The sequence below is a fragment of the Typopeltis vanoorti genome, chromosome 16, assembly GCF_054136105.1.
Source record: "Typopeltis vanoorti isolate ZY-2024b chromosome 16, IOZ_Tvanoo_1.0, whole genome shotgun sequence".
NCBI lineage: Eukaryota > Metazoa > Arthropoda > Arachnida > Uropygi > Thelyphonidae > Typopeltis > Typopeltis vanoorti.
In genome coordinates, this window is record NC_143564.1 from 56,102,701 (window position 1) to 56,117,966 (window position 15,266).

At 38.6% G+C, this 15,266-nt stretch overlaps 1 protein-coding gene across 1 annotated transcript in view; it reads right to left on the reverse strand.

Annotated features, from left to right (window-relative positions):
• Positions 1-15,266, reverse strand: part of LOC150098033 (uncharacterized) — a 58,384-nt gene that overhangs the window by 7,679 nt on the left and 35,439 nt on the right. Inside the window, exon 2 of the mRNA XM_090406663.1 lies at positions 10,944-11,135. Within this exon, the coding sequence (XP_090262789.1) occupies positions 10,944-11,135 (192 nt within the window). The remainder of the gene's footprint in view (positions 1-10,943; positions 11,136-15,266) is intronic.

Genomic DNA, 15,266 nt, shown 5'->3' on the forward strand with positions numbered 1-15,266 from the left:
TTGAATAATCTTTCGTATTTAAACTTGCTGCGATGGATTATTTTTGTCTTCTTCCAACGAATTTTATGGTGGGTATCTAAGGCATGGTCTGCCAGCCCAGAGCGGCTGTACTGGTGAAACCGGATGTAGTCTTGGTGTTCTGAAATCCTGATATTTGTTGTTCTGCCTGTTTGGCCAAAGTAGGACAATTTGCAGCTGCAAGGGACCTGGTATACACCAGGTAGGTCTAGGGGAAGTGGTTGGTCTTTGGTAGAGCGGATAAGGGATGCCAACTTTTTATATGGTCTGTAACAGGAAGTAAGGTCATATTTCTTGAGGATATTAGTTATTTTTTCAGAGGTGCCCTGGATGTAGGGGATAGTGATAGACTTGGTGTAGTCTTTATTGTTGAGGGGGGGAGGGGGGTTGTGGTTTTCAGGTTTTAGTATTTTTTGGATTTTTTTGGGGTTATAGCCATTGGCTAAGAAAGTGTTGAGGATGTGGTTTAGTTCTATAGTCAGGGCCTTGTCATCTGAGCAGATTAATTTTGCCCTGTTATATAGTGTTTTTATCACCCCATATTGTTGTGAGGGGGGGGGGGATTGCTGGTGAATGTATCTGCCAGTGTGGGTGGGTTTTCTGTAAACAGAGAAAACCAAAGATCCATCAAGCTGGCGGGTGATTAAAGTGTCTAGGAAGGGTAGGGTGTTGTTTTCCTCTTTTTCTAAGGTGAACTGGACTCTGGGATGTTGGTTGTTTAAGTGTGTTAGGAAGGAGTGGAGTGAGTCTGAGCGATGTGGCCAAATAGCAAACACATCATCCACATAACGAAGCCAAATAGTGGGTTTTTGTGGGGCGGAGTTTAAGGCTTTTTCTTCAAATGTCTCCATAAAGAAACATTCGCAACCTGCCTATCCATACCGCCAACAACGTGAGACTGGATGTAGTCGGTGTTCTCACTAAAGCCAAACCTCCAAAATCCAACTTATCCAAAAACGAATATACAGCCCTACAAGAATTAAAAAACAACAAAAAAATAGTAATCACCAAAGCTGATAAGGGAAGCGCCACTGTGGTACTCAATCAAAAAGACTACAAAGGTAAGCTAAATTCTTTAATACGAGACCGTACTACTTACCTCCCCATTCAATATAATCCGACCAGCTCTCAGATTAGAACTATCCACAGACTCCTTAAGAAAGTCACTTCTTGGCCTGTGGAAGTCACCAACAAGCTTAAACCTTATAACTCTAGACCCCCCCGATTATATGGACTCCCAAAAATACATAAACAAAATGTGCCATTACGTCCCATAGTGGATGGCATTGATTCCCCCACATATAAATTAGCCAAACATTTAGCCAAAACACTCACACACTACACTGGCAACACACCATCACACATAAAAAACTCGGCCCACTTTAAAGCCAGTATAGAAAACCTCACACTCCAACACACTGACATAATGGTCAGTTTTGACGTCTCCTCCCTATTCACTAATGTCCCACTCAAAGAAACCCTTGAGCTCATCCAAGCCAAGTTTCCTCCCGATATCTCATCCCTATTTCAGTTCACAATGAACTCAGGCTATTTCGTTTGGCAAGGAAAGTTCTACAAACAGATAGAGGGGACAGCCATGGGTTCACCACTTTCCCCACCCTTGGCCAATTTCTTTATGGAGACATTTGAAGAAAAAGCCTTAAACTCCGCCCCACAAAAACCCACTATTTGGCTTCGTTATGTGGATGATGTGTTTGCTATTTGGCCACATGGCTCAGACTCACTCCACTCCTTCCTAACACACTTAAACAACCAACATCCCAGAGTCCAGTTCACCTTAGAAAAAGAGGAAAACAACACCCTACCCTTCCTAGACACTTTAATCACCCGCCAGCTTGATGGATCTTTGGTTTTCTCTGTTTACAGAAAACCCACCCACACTGGCAGATACATTCACCAGCAATCCCACCACCCCCCCTCACAACAATATGGGGTGATAAAAACACTATATAACAGGGCAAAATTAATCTGCTCAGATGACAAGGCCCTGACTATAGAACTAAACCACATCCTCAACACTTTCTTAGCCAATGGCTATAACCCCAAAAAAATCCAAAAAATACTAAAACCTGAAAACCACAACCCCCCTCCCCCCCTCAACAATAAAGACTACACCAAGTCTATCACTATCCCCTACATCCAGGGCACCTCTGAAAAAATAACTAATATCCTCAAGAAATATGACCTTACTTCCTGTTACAGACCATATAAAAAGTTGGCATCCCTTATCCGCTCTACCAAAGACCAACCACTTCCCCTAGACCTACCTGGTGTATACCAGGTCCCTTGCAGCTGCAAATTGTCCTACTTTGGCCAAACAGGCAGAACAACAAATATCAGGATTTCAGAACACCAAGACTACATCCGGTTTCACCAGTACAGCCGCTCTGGGCTGGCAGACCATGCCTTAGATACCCACCATAAAATTCGTTGGAAGAAGACAAAAATAATCCATTGCAGCAAGTTTAAATACGAAAGATTATTCAAAGAATCTTCAGCAGCTCTAAAAAACGTTCCTAACCTCAACAAATTTGGGTGCATGAAACTGCCCCAAATTTGGGAGACTTTCATTATGAGAACTTCAGCCCAACGGCCAAGACTACCAAATTAGCCCGCAAGAGGGCACCATTAGGACTTTAGGAACAAAATTAGTGTCTTAATTTCTGCCTCATTTGCTTTGTTAGTTCCTGTAGTGCACATACCATATCTTTATGTTCCTGAAGATGACAATGTGACATTGTCGAAATATAGAAGTGATTCATTAAAGTTATCTTTAATTAATTTACTTTATATGCGTTGTTAATTCCGTAAATTAATTACCAGTTACTGTAATAAGAAATCCCACAGAGAAGCGAATCACTTCTGCTTCCAGAGAAGTATTAAGTTGGACCTAATGGAAAGGAATATGACTGCCCACTAGAATAGCTACTCCTTCATGAGCAGGACCACCTCCAGTTCTATCCTTGTGTACAACAGTGAAATTCCTAAAGGTAGAGTCCTCATTGGGTCTTAATTACGTTTCCTGTAGACAGAAACAGAAAGGTTTGTGTTTCTGCAACAAAATCTTGATATCATCGATATTCTGGCAAAATCCACGACAGTTCCATTGTACAAATTTTCCTATTGTTTTATAGTCTTGTCTGGTTTTCGGGAGGATGAGGACTTACCTTCGTCATATTTATATTTATCAATTGTTTTGGGGAAGTATGGACAGCCAGTGTCCATCTCTTCCTCTGGTAGAGTTCCAATACGTCTGATGTGTTAGGGTCAGTTGGTAAGTTTAGTTTACTTTCACTGGGTACTGAAGTATCCATCTTTTCTGTGGGAATATCTGGTGGTTTATCTTTAAGTGATATCTTTGCCATAATATTTTTGATGAGTGGGATCATTTTTGGAGTTGTCTCTGCAGTAAGGCCATAGGTCATGTGATTGATGCGCTCAACAGAAAAGTACTTGTGATCATAAGGTGCAGGTATAGTGAAATTATCAGATGGTGAAACAGACATATAAGTTTGAGTTGCTACTGTCACTTTCTTAATTGTTACCTTCTCAGCATAAGAGGATCTCAGAGCAGGTGTGATAGTGACTAGCTTTCTTTTTGCATCCTGGTATGCTATATTTTGCTTTGTTTTCATTCTTTGTATTTCTTTTTCATCTTTCCATTTCTGACATTCACGAGAGTAAGTTGGATGATCTCCCTGACAGTTGACATATTTAGCTTTTTTTGCGCAGCAAGATTTGTTATCATGCTCTTTACTACCACATCGAGCACAGGTAGTAGAACCATGACAGGCAGTTTGGTCATGTACGTGTCTCTGACATTTAAAGCATCTCAGTGGGTTAGGATGTACATTCTAACAGGACAGCTGCTTTTACAGATGTTGGAGGCTTAGGTGTATCAAAAGTAAGGATGATGTTCTTGGTTGGAATTAGGTGACCATCCCTACATACCAGGATGTGCCTCACAACTGTCACTCCTTTATCTTTAAGTTCTGAACATATCTCCCATCAAGAACATTAAGGAGATTCCATTCTGATATCAGTCCTCTACAGGAGTTAAGTGTTTTATGAGGTGTTACTGTAATTTCTATTCCACCAATTGTTGTTGCTCTCAGTAGTTTCTTGGAATGTTGCTGGCACAATGTTTCCACAAGGACATCACCAGAATGCAATTTCTTAACAGTTTTGGGAGGTCCTGCCAGTCCTTCTAAACCTTTTTGAATAAAGAAGGTGGTAAATAAAAGAAGGGCGACATTTTCCCTATTGGTTTTTTATCTGTAGCATGAATGATAAAAAATGTTGGTACATTTATATTAGCATCGTATATCTTTTGTTTCTTACTTCTGTTTCCATATGCTGTATCTACGGTATCAGTACTTGGTTAGGACTTTGTTTGCACCCCTGAAACATTTGAGGATGAAAGATTCATGCTCAAGAAGTTTTTGGTTCGACACCAGAGCTCCCCACCCACCATGGAGCCACACATGGACACCCACTGCCTGGCAAGCAATGACTGCACTCAGGAGTGGAATGCCAGAGCTACCCTGGATGCTATACCGGCACTACAGCAAGCCTAGGATCCCGACCCCGGACCATGGGGTGAGAGACTTACTGCAACACCGTTGACCCTTGCAGGCAAGCCCGCTAGCCAACTGATCCTGGCTGGGCCATCCAGGACCACCCGTCTTGCCAAAGCAGACGTCAAAGTAGTGCAAGACTACCAGGATCCCCTTTCCAGATGTCCACAGGTTGCACCGCATGGCAAACACAGCAGCAGGGCATTGGATCCCAGTGATGGTGGGCTGAAAAAAAGGACAGTGAAAAAGACTCAGGAGAAGTAGAGTGAAAAATACGGGAAGAAAAGCAAAGAAAAAGAGGAAGAATGAAAAGGGCCAGTACCAGCACTAGGAAGTCCCCTCCACCACGAACAGGTGCCCCACATGAAGAGGGGGGGGGTGAAGATAATCCAGAGAATTCTTGCAATATTGAGGGGAGAGTAACTAACCAGAAGAGATAAAAGAATTGTGGTTCCATTGTATAAAGTCCTAATCACACCATATCTGGACTATTGTGCTCAGATTTAGTCTCCAGGATTTGAAAGGGATAAATTAACTTTGGAAAAAATACAGAGGCAGATAACAAAATGATATCAGGACTGTGCAATATTAGTTATGAGGACAGACTGAGGAATTGTGGACTGCAACATCTGGTAGATAGAAGAAGGAGAGTTGATATGATTGAGACGTTCAAACTGTTGAGAGGTAGGTATAGGGTTGACACCGAGGAGTTCTTTCATATGGAAGAACAAGGAGCACAAGGAACTATCCCTGGAAATTGCTAAAGGAGGTTGTGAGCAAGAGGATGAGGAGTGGTTTCTTTGCATGGAAGGGGTTTGAAGTGGTATAATAGATTTTGTGTTGTCTAGGATGGGCCTGCAACAAGAAATCTTGTGACTTCATGGAGGTCCTGAATAATAATAATAACAATAACAAAAATAATAATTGGAGATAAAAAAAAATAGTCATTAAAAAATGAAAAGTGGGAAAGCTGTGGACTTAATGGCATTACTCCAGAAATTTTAAACCTGACATCATAAATGTTACAGATATGCTCAATCGACTATTCCAAGATTTGGGAAAAAGTGAGGTTCTACAGTGAATAGAATACATAAATACTACTAAAAATACCACAGAAAAGAGATTTAAGATGTAATAAATGAAGAGGCATAAATTTGCTGTGTGTCATTAACAAAGTTTTTTTGCAAGATTATTTACAAGACTCCTTACTATTTTTGATGAGGGCATGAAAACACGGCAGTTTGTTTTAAGAACAAATACACCCTCTGTCCAAAAAGAAACCGAACTTTTCGAAAATAGAAGAAACTCTTAGCACCACCTGTTGCATCTTTTTGTTGTCGAAAGCGGCAACCTTCATTAGTGTTGTGTCAACTGTTTATAACATTTGTTTCATTTAGAAGCTGAGTTATAGTGCCCAAAAGTGACAGTGTGTTTTGACAAACAGTCCGAAAATGAGTTTCAAACAGAGAGCTGCGATTAACTTTTGTGTTAATCTTGGTAAAAGTTTTACCAAAATGTAATGGTGAATGCCAAACGGTCAATGGTGAGTTTTATCTCGAAGTTTTGAAGAGATTGATAGCAAGAATTTGTTGCATACAGCATGAATATTGTGATCACCGACCATTCGTCAAAACACACTGTCACTCTTGGCACTATAACTCAGCTTCTAATGAAACAAATGTTCATAAACAGTTGACAAAACACTAATGAAGGTTGCCGCTTTCAACAACAAAAAGATACAACAGGTGGAGTCACTAGTTTCTTCTATTTTCGAAAAGTTTGGTTTCTTTTTGGACAGAGGATGTAGATCTTGTACAGACCATATTTACATGAGTACCTTTAGAATAATAATTGAACAGTAAATTTAACTGTTCTTTGTATTAGTGCAAATTATGAAAATGTCTTTCACTTCCATTACTAGGGTGCACATTACACTTCATAATAAAGAAATGCCACAGAAAATAATAAACTTCAGAAAGTTTGGGTATAATAAAATCCAATGACAAGTTCTAATATGACAGATATTTCTCACAGCTTTCCAGACTGTATCTGGAGTGATGACATCAGCCTGTATCTTTCCAACTGCAAGGTGAAGGCCTCTTCCATTGTGGGAGGGTTGGGTCTACTTCTCCTATGGCAACCCACTTCATATTGGGAGAGTGTATATATATTTGTATGAATGAATGTATGAAGGTGAAAGCAATCACAACAATCCATGTGCAAGGTGGGATTCAAACCTATAGCCTTTTGGTCAAAAATCAAACCACAGTGATACTATCCTAAAAATGAAATCAATGAAGAAATTTACTACTTGTATAGGAAAAATATGACAATTTAGATTACAGTATTTTCATGGGTCTAGTTCCCACTAATGAGACTTTCATAAAGGTCAAAACCTGTCTAGTGATCCTATCTGTAATGCAAGGCAATATACATGTCTAAAAGGGAGTGTGAAGTGCACTGTGGGATACTGAGACAATCTGATACAAATATACAAGTAGCTTAGTCATGATTCATTTTTTGTTTGTTTGTTTGCTTGCTTGCTCTTTTTTTGTTTGCTCATGCTTAGGTAATGGATTAAAACAAAAATATATTTTATGCCTAGTATAATTAACTTTGTAACCAATGGGAAAAAAAGATTTTTTACATCCAAGCATTTGAGTTCTTAATAAAAATAATGTTTTAAACAAAAACTGCATATTTCAGCAGAATATCTCTGAGATTACCAATAGTTAACAGAAATAAAAAAGTTTAACAGCACAGAGCATTTTTTTTTTATAATCTGATTATTATTTAGGATAGATATTCACCTATCCTAAATAATATCCTTCATCTATCCTAATTCCTCGACTATCACAAAAACCAACTGTCTGGCTAACCCCAAGAGACTGTTGTATAACATCAGTCACTTTAAGGAGATCAGATTATTATTATTATCATCATCTGGCACGGGCAAGCAGGTTTTTCCTCCCGGAAACTCGGGTTTTTCGTCCTGTAAATGCAAGAAAATCGACCGTAGAACCCACATTATTTCAGACATTAAATATATTGTGTTAGGGTTAGGAACCACAAGATGGCGGCACATTTGAGCCGTCTCTCTTCACTGCGTACCGCTTAATTAGTGATAGCCTTGGGCCATCTGTCTCTGATTGGGTACCAGTGGAGATTGAACTGCCCACTCAGTCTCCAAAAGTTAGATAGGGCTAAATGGCCTCGCCTACTCCCGTATACGGGAATAAAATGGCGTTAGCTGATTTTTTTTTTTATCAACACCTAACCTCCATGGAGTCAAAAACTCATCGTGGGAGGTACTCACTATTGCATACAATGCTTATCCAGCCTTGTCGTAAACTGATTCAATGTGTCCACATTCACAACACACAAAGGCAATGCATTCCACTCACCAACCACCCTCCATGCAAATAACCTGCTTCTCACTCCTTTGCTCACACTCTCCTTATGCAGTTTCCAGCAATGGCCTCTTGTTCTACTTCCCTCTCCAATTCTATGAAAAATCTCTTCCATATCTACCTGATAACAACCCCTGACCAGTTTATATGTCTTAATTATATGCCCCCTGTTCCTCCTATTCACGAGGCTCTGCAACTTACATTCCCTCAATCTGTCCTCGTGCTCCACATTCCAAAGACCACTGACTACCTTTGTGAATCTTCTCTGTACCCTTTCCAACATATCCTCATCACCATGAAAACCCAGCGACCAGTGGCATAGCTAGAGTTGTTGCCGCCCGGCAAACAACTCGGGGTGGCAAACTCAGGAGGTCCCTGAGTTTGCCACCCCTCTCAATACACACCAAAAATACTACAAAAAGTCAAAATGACATATAGGAAAATAAATTAAAACACTATGTTTAGTTTTGAAATAAAACTTTAATTTCAACATACTAAAATGTTATTTTACTTGTTTTTCTGTTAGCAAAATTATCGACGACATTGGCGAAGTCTATTTCATAGTAATGTAGGTAATTCTTAATCAAATTTTATTCAGAAAAACTCCTCTCACAACTAGCAACACTTAGAGCAATTGTGAGGAAATTCGCAGTAGTATTACAATATTTGGAAGTGAGTTCTCAAGATTTATTTTAGAATTAACTGCAAAAGTTCAAAAAGGTTCAAAGTGCCACCCAGGGTGGACCGTCCCCTCCGCACCCCCTAGCTACACCACTGCGGCGACCAAATCTGTGCACAATAATCCATATGAGGCCTGATCAAGGCCTTATACAATGGAATCATAACCTCTCTATTTCTGCATGTCAGGGTTCTCCACATCAATGGCATTATTCGATGTGATGTCTTCACAACTTGTGCAATGTGGCCTCTGAATTTCAGATCCTTGTCCAGCATCACACCTAGATCTCTCATCTCCTCTACTTCTGTTAAAGTTTCCCCACCAAATGTATACTTGGCATCCCATCGTTGCTTACGAAATCTCAAAACCTTACACTTGACAACATTGAACTGATAGTTCCACTTACCTGCCCATTCATGCAATCTATTCAAATCCTCTTGTAAGGCATTAACATCAGCCTGTTTGTGCATTCCTCTCCCCATTTTTTATCATCTGCAAACAGCTGGATATCACTAGTTAAACCCAACCCAATATCATTAACATACAAATTGAACAACAATGGCCCCAAAACTGACCCCTGTGGCACACTGCTGGTGACCTTTCTCTTTCGAGATACTGCACCCCCATATACAACTTTCTGATACCTGTCTGACAACCAGTCACTGATCCAACACAGAAGTCTGTTATCGAATCCCATCTCTTTCAATTTAATTAAGAGCTTGTCATGTGACAGTCTATCAAAAGCCTTTGCAAAATCCAAGTATACCACTATATATGCATCTCCTCTGTCCAAGGTATTTGTCACCTTATTATAGTACATAAGTTAGTACATGATCTCCCCTTAACAAACCCATGCTGATAACCGCAGAGAATACTGCTGTTATCAACCCACTTCTGTATCCTACTTCTCACCAATCTCTCCAGGATCTTCACCACAACTTCAGATATACAGATCGGTCTATAATTTGAAGCAACAGTCTTATCGCCACCTTTATGCAGGAGCAATTTTACCCTCCTTCCACTCTCTTGGAACCTGTGCTATTGCAAAACTCTTGTTAAACAGGCATGCCAATGCTACTGCCAGTTCCCTGGAACATTCTCTTAAGATGCGTGGTGATATTTCATCAAATCCTATCGCCTTATTAACATCAAGGTTATTTATTTCCTCAAATACCTCCTACTCATTCACAATTAAGCTATCCTCTCCTATGTCCTCTACACTAAAGTTCCTCATGATTCCACCCTGATCAGGATGAAACACACTTATAAATTGATCACTGAATACCTCAACAATGTCTTCTGCAGCAGTTACTATTCTACCACTTTCATTCCTTAACTTGATCTTTCTATGATCATTCTTCCTTCTACTTGCCACATATCTAAAAAACTCTCTAGGGTTTTTCTTAGCCTGATTTGCAAATTTCTGCTCACACTCTACTTTTGTTTTCCTTACTAACTGAGTCACTCTCCTGGCTTGCTCTTTATATTCTTCATGCGACTGATTACCATTATTCATCTTGTACTTCCTCCAAAGGACTTTCTTTTTCCAGATTTCATGCTTAAGCTCCACATTCATCCATTTTACACCAACCTTATTCAGCCTTTTGGCCTTTGTGATACATTCATACATTGATGCTATTATGTATTTCTTTGTAAGTTCCCATGCAGCATTTATTTCCTTACCGCTCAACTCCTCATTTTATGTAATAGCTCTAAGTTATCTCCTAAGCTTGTCAGAATCACCAGCCTTGTAATTCTACATATATCCTTTCCTTGCAAAAGCCTGCATTTGACTAGCCACAACAACACAGGTGATTACTTCATGATCACTTTCACCAACTGGAGTAAAATATGAAACCTCTCTAACAATTACATCCTCTGATGAAATGATGAGATCTAGAACTCTTGATCCTTGCGTGCCTTTCTTTACATGCTGCCTGAGAAAATTATCTCTCAAGAACTCGAGACATTCACTTTCCTTATTCTGAAATGCTATCTCTTCATTCCAATCTATACCGCTATAGTTAAAAGATGAGCCTACAGTTAATTAATTTAAAGTTTGTAACTAGTGTTTTTTTTTAATTTTATTTTTTTACTTATTTAGTATCTTTATTCTTAAAAAATTAAATAGGAGAGGGGGAGAATAGTGTGAACAATAACAATACAGAAAAATATATTAACAGGGTATAAAGAAGCAGCACCGTTGCAAAATCTATCAAAAATAAAAATTCCACTTACCTGGAAAAACTTGTGAAGTTGCAACTGTCAATACTGCCTTTTCAGATAATATATATGCTATATCCTGAGTTCCATAAAGTGGACTTCCAGCATCATCTATCCTAATTGCTCGACTATCACAAAAACCAACTGTCGGGCTAACCCCAAGAGACTGTTGTCCAACATCAGCAGCTTTAAGGAGATCAGCCGAGCCTACAGTTAATTAATTTAAACCTTGTAACTAGTATGTTTTATTTTATTTTTTATTTATTTATTATCTTGGAAAACAGGGAATAAAATTGTCGCACAGAATAATTTAATAACAATATTTTTTTTTCTGATCATATCATAAAAATCATATATCATAAAATCCTCCACTCTTGGTTAAGTCTCATTATAATTATTATTATTATTATTATTCAGGCCTCCATGGAGTCAAAAGACTCATCACAGGAGGTCCTTCCTAAGAAACACAAAGTCTATCAAGACTCATCGTGGGAGGTCCTTCTAGAAAACACAAAGTCTATCATACCACTCCTTGAACTCATTGACCTTTTGTGCTCTCACCACTCTATCAGGCAATGCATTCCACGGATCAACTACCCTCCATGCAAAGAAACACTCCTCATCCTCTTGAAGCTGCAACTTCACAGCTTCCTTTCATAACTTCCAGAGATGGCCTTAGTCTTCGTTCCTTCCTCCTGTTCTACCAAGCAATAGAACTTCCCAGTGCCAACCCTGTATCTACTTCTCAACAGTTTAAAAGTCTCAAACATATCACCTCTCCTTCAACAATAACAATAAAAACATTCTAGTTACCAAACTCTGCAGTCCACATTCCCTCAGCCTATCCTCATAACCAACATGGTATACTCCTGAAACTATCTTCGTTATCCATCACTGTACCCTTTCCACAGTTAATTTATCCCCTTCGAATCCTGGGGACTAAATTTGAGAACAATAGTCCAAGTGTGGTCTGATCAGGACTTTATACAATGGAATGACAACCCTTTTATCTCTGCAGGTCAGCTTCCTTCTCAGCATTGCAGTAATCTTCTGGGTTACCTTCACCACCTTTATAATATGTTCCCTGAATTTCAGTTTTCTATTAATCATCATCCCCAGATCTCTTGTGTCCCCTATTTCCTCCAGTACAGCTCCTCCAATCGAGTATGTAGCCTCCCATTGATATATCCCAAACTTTAAGACTTTACATTTTGTTGCATTAAACTGACACCCCCATTCATTTGCCATCTGTCCAATTTATTCAAATCCTCTTGCAGGGCCACCATATCTGTACTATTACTAATAACCCTTCCCAGCTTCACATTATTCGCAAACAACTGAATGTCCCCTTGCAATCCATTAATAATATCATTGATATAAAGGTTGAACAATACTGGTCCCAGTACTGAGCCCTGTGGAATCCCACTTGTAACCTTCTGCTTCCTTGATATTGCCCCACCATACACAACTCTCTGATACCTATCAGTCAGCCAATCCTGAATCCATTTGACTAACCAGACATTTAAACCCATGTGCTGCAAACTTAAATATCAGCTTACCATGTGGCACCTTGTCAAACGCCTTTGCAAAATCCAAAAAAATTACAGTATATGCCTTTCCCTCATCAATTGCTCTTGTCACTTTATTATAAAAGGCAATCATATTACTAAAGCAAGAGCACCCCTTAACAAATCCATGTTGATTCTCACAGATAACATTACCCTCATCCATCCAATGCAGTATATGGTCCTTCACTAATTTTTCCAATATCTTAACAACTACTGATGAAACACAAACTGGTCTATAATTTGACACTTCCAGTCTGCTACTGCCCTTATGCAATGGCACTATCTTACCTTCCTTCCAGTCCTTGGGTACCTCTCCCATAGCAAGACTTTCATTGAAAAGAAAAGCCAGGTCAATGGAGCTGTTAGTCCTTTAGCACATTCTCTCAAAGCCTGTGGCAAAATTCCATCCAGTCCCACAGTTTTATTGACATCCAGAGTACTCAGTATTTGAAACACACTCTCCTCTTGCATCGAACCTGCCCTATCCCTCTATAACTGATTTTGTATGTCTTAGGTTCTGGTTAATTCAAGGATAGTTCAGTTTCAGTATTGGTTAGGTTAGGTTAGGTTAGATTAATTTGAGGCCAATGGCATAACTACCATGCTGTGAAATCCCATAATATGGGAAAGAAGGGGATGGTGAACTGGGCATGCCCAATGAAAGCATTAAGATTGCTCGGTTGTTGGCTGTTTTGGATATAGGAACCAAAGCAATGAAGGTTTATTATGCCAGTGTACTGTTCTTCTGGCCAGTTTGCCTGTTTTTAAGAAGTCCTCAAAAGCCACAAAGGGGGATAATAAACTAAACTTTCTTGAAACCTTGTTACAGGAACTGTTCAAAATCATACTTACACCACTAGTTAAAGCTGACTGGACAGTACATTGCCACAGGTAAAAATGAAAGGTACACAGAAAGAAACTAGCTGCTCATGACTCAGTTATTCATTCAGTGTCTTGCAAATGTAAATGTTCCTGAATTTTCTTGGAGGGGAGGATTTCAAGGTGGGTTTGAGTTAGAGTAATAGATTGGGTTTGAAATGTCGACATAGTCTACAGAAGACACACAGATCTGTTCAAGAGTGGTCTTGTTTTAGCAACTGGGTTCCATTTTATAATAAGTTGATGACTGAAAAGAAAGGTATTCAGTAATTGGTATAGTTTTTATTTGGTCTACACTATTTTAGTTTAAATATATCAACTGCTAATACCAAATCTTGAAACTGTGAAATTAGATAAGCATATGAACCTAGATTTAAAAATTCAATCATTAAAATATAAAAATTAAAACTTTTTCTAGCAATACAATACTGATACAATACAAAATCTCGCAATACAATACTGATACAATACAAAATCTCGCAATACAATACTGATCCAAATTGGAACCAAGACTACAAATTTACAATAGAATGAATGGCATAACTAAAAGAAATTTTTGAAAACACACAAGAAACTCAATTAAGATTACATAATATGACCTCTAAAACATCTCTCAAATTTGGAAGTAAAACTTGGATTTTAAAACAAAGAAACAGACAAAAACTGGAAGCAGCACAGATGAAGTTTCTATAAACTCTTCTGGGACTCACTAGATTAGATAAAAAGAAAAACACAGAAATAAGAGAACAATTAGATGCAAAAAACATCATACAAGAAACAGAATACCACCAAAATTGGCCACACAGAAAAAAATAAACAACAATAGGATTCCTAAACTAGCACTAGAATATAAACCTATAGGAAGAAGAGATCGTGGACATCTAAGATTAAGATGGAAGATCAACTTCATCTGCAGAGCAGGAACAAGACATATAAAGCCAATACCTAAATTTGTTCAGACAATAACGATACCCTAATCAATAAAAACAACTTTTATCTAATAATGCAATTTTTGTTTAAAAATGCTGTTTTTTGCTTCTATGCAGATTTGTGTCTACATAAAATATAAAATGCAAATTCTGAAAATTTCAATTTTTCTTTTATATTCTTAGCCATTATTATCAGGTACTCTCATTAAATCAGTATCCCATATTTTTGTATTTCCATACATTATAGAGAGCACCATAGTCTAAAAAAAATAAATTAGTTTTGTGTTATATATGCATTAGCAAATTATAGACCAATCAGTATCTCAGACAAAGTTGTTAAACTACTAGAAAAATTGATGAAAGAGAGAATTTAAGAATGGATAGATAAAAATATGATACTGTACGAGGGTCAAGATGGCTTTGCGAAGGGTCAATTATGCCTTAGTCATTTACTAACTTTTTATAATAGAGTAACAGCTGAGTTGGATAAAGGAAATGGCTACACAATGATTTTGCTGGATTTTGCAAAAGCATTTGACAGAATACCACATGTAACTCTGTTATGCAAATTAGAACAAATGGGGATGATATGACACTAGTTAAGTGAATGTGAAAAGTAAGGTGAAAACAGGTGACTAATGGTATGCTGCAAGGTTCAGTGCTGAGACCATTGCTGTTTAATTTGCATATAAATAATATAGGAAATAACCATCCGTGCGCTTAGCCAAGTGGCTATGCGCTTCACAACCATATGCTTGGGAAAGGAGCCTGGGTTCGATTCTCATCACTGACATGAGGATCTTAAGGATCTTTCTCAGACATAGCCAAGTTAGCCAGTCTTGGGCATGGACAGCAGGGTTTTTATCCCCAGTTTATCTGGGTTTTTTCCTCCAACAAGCAGGCAAACCGGCCCTGTGAACACACACGGATTACAGTCAGGAATACTTGAGTTCCCAGCCATA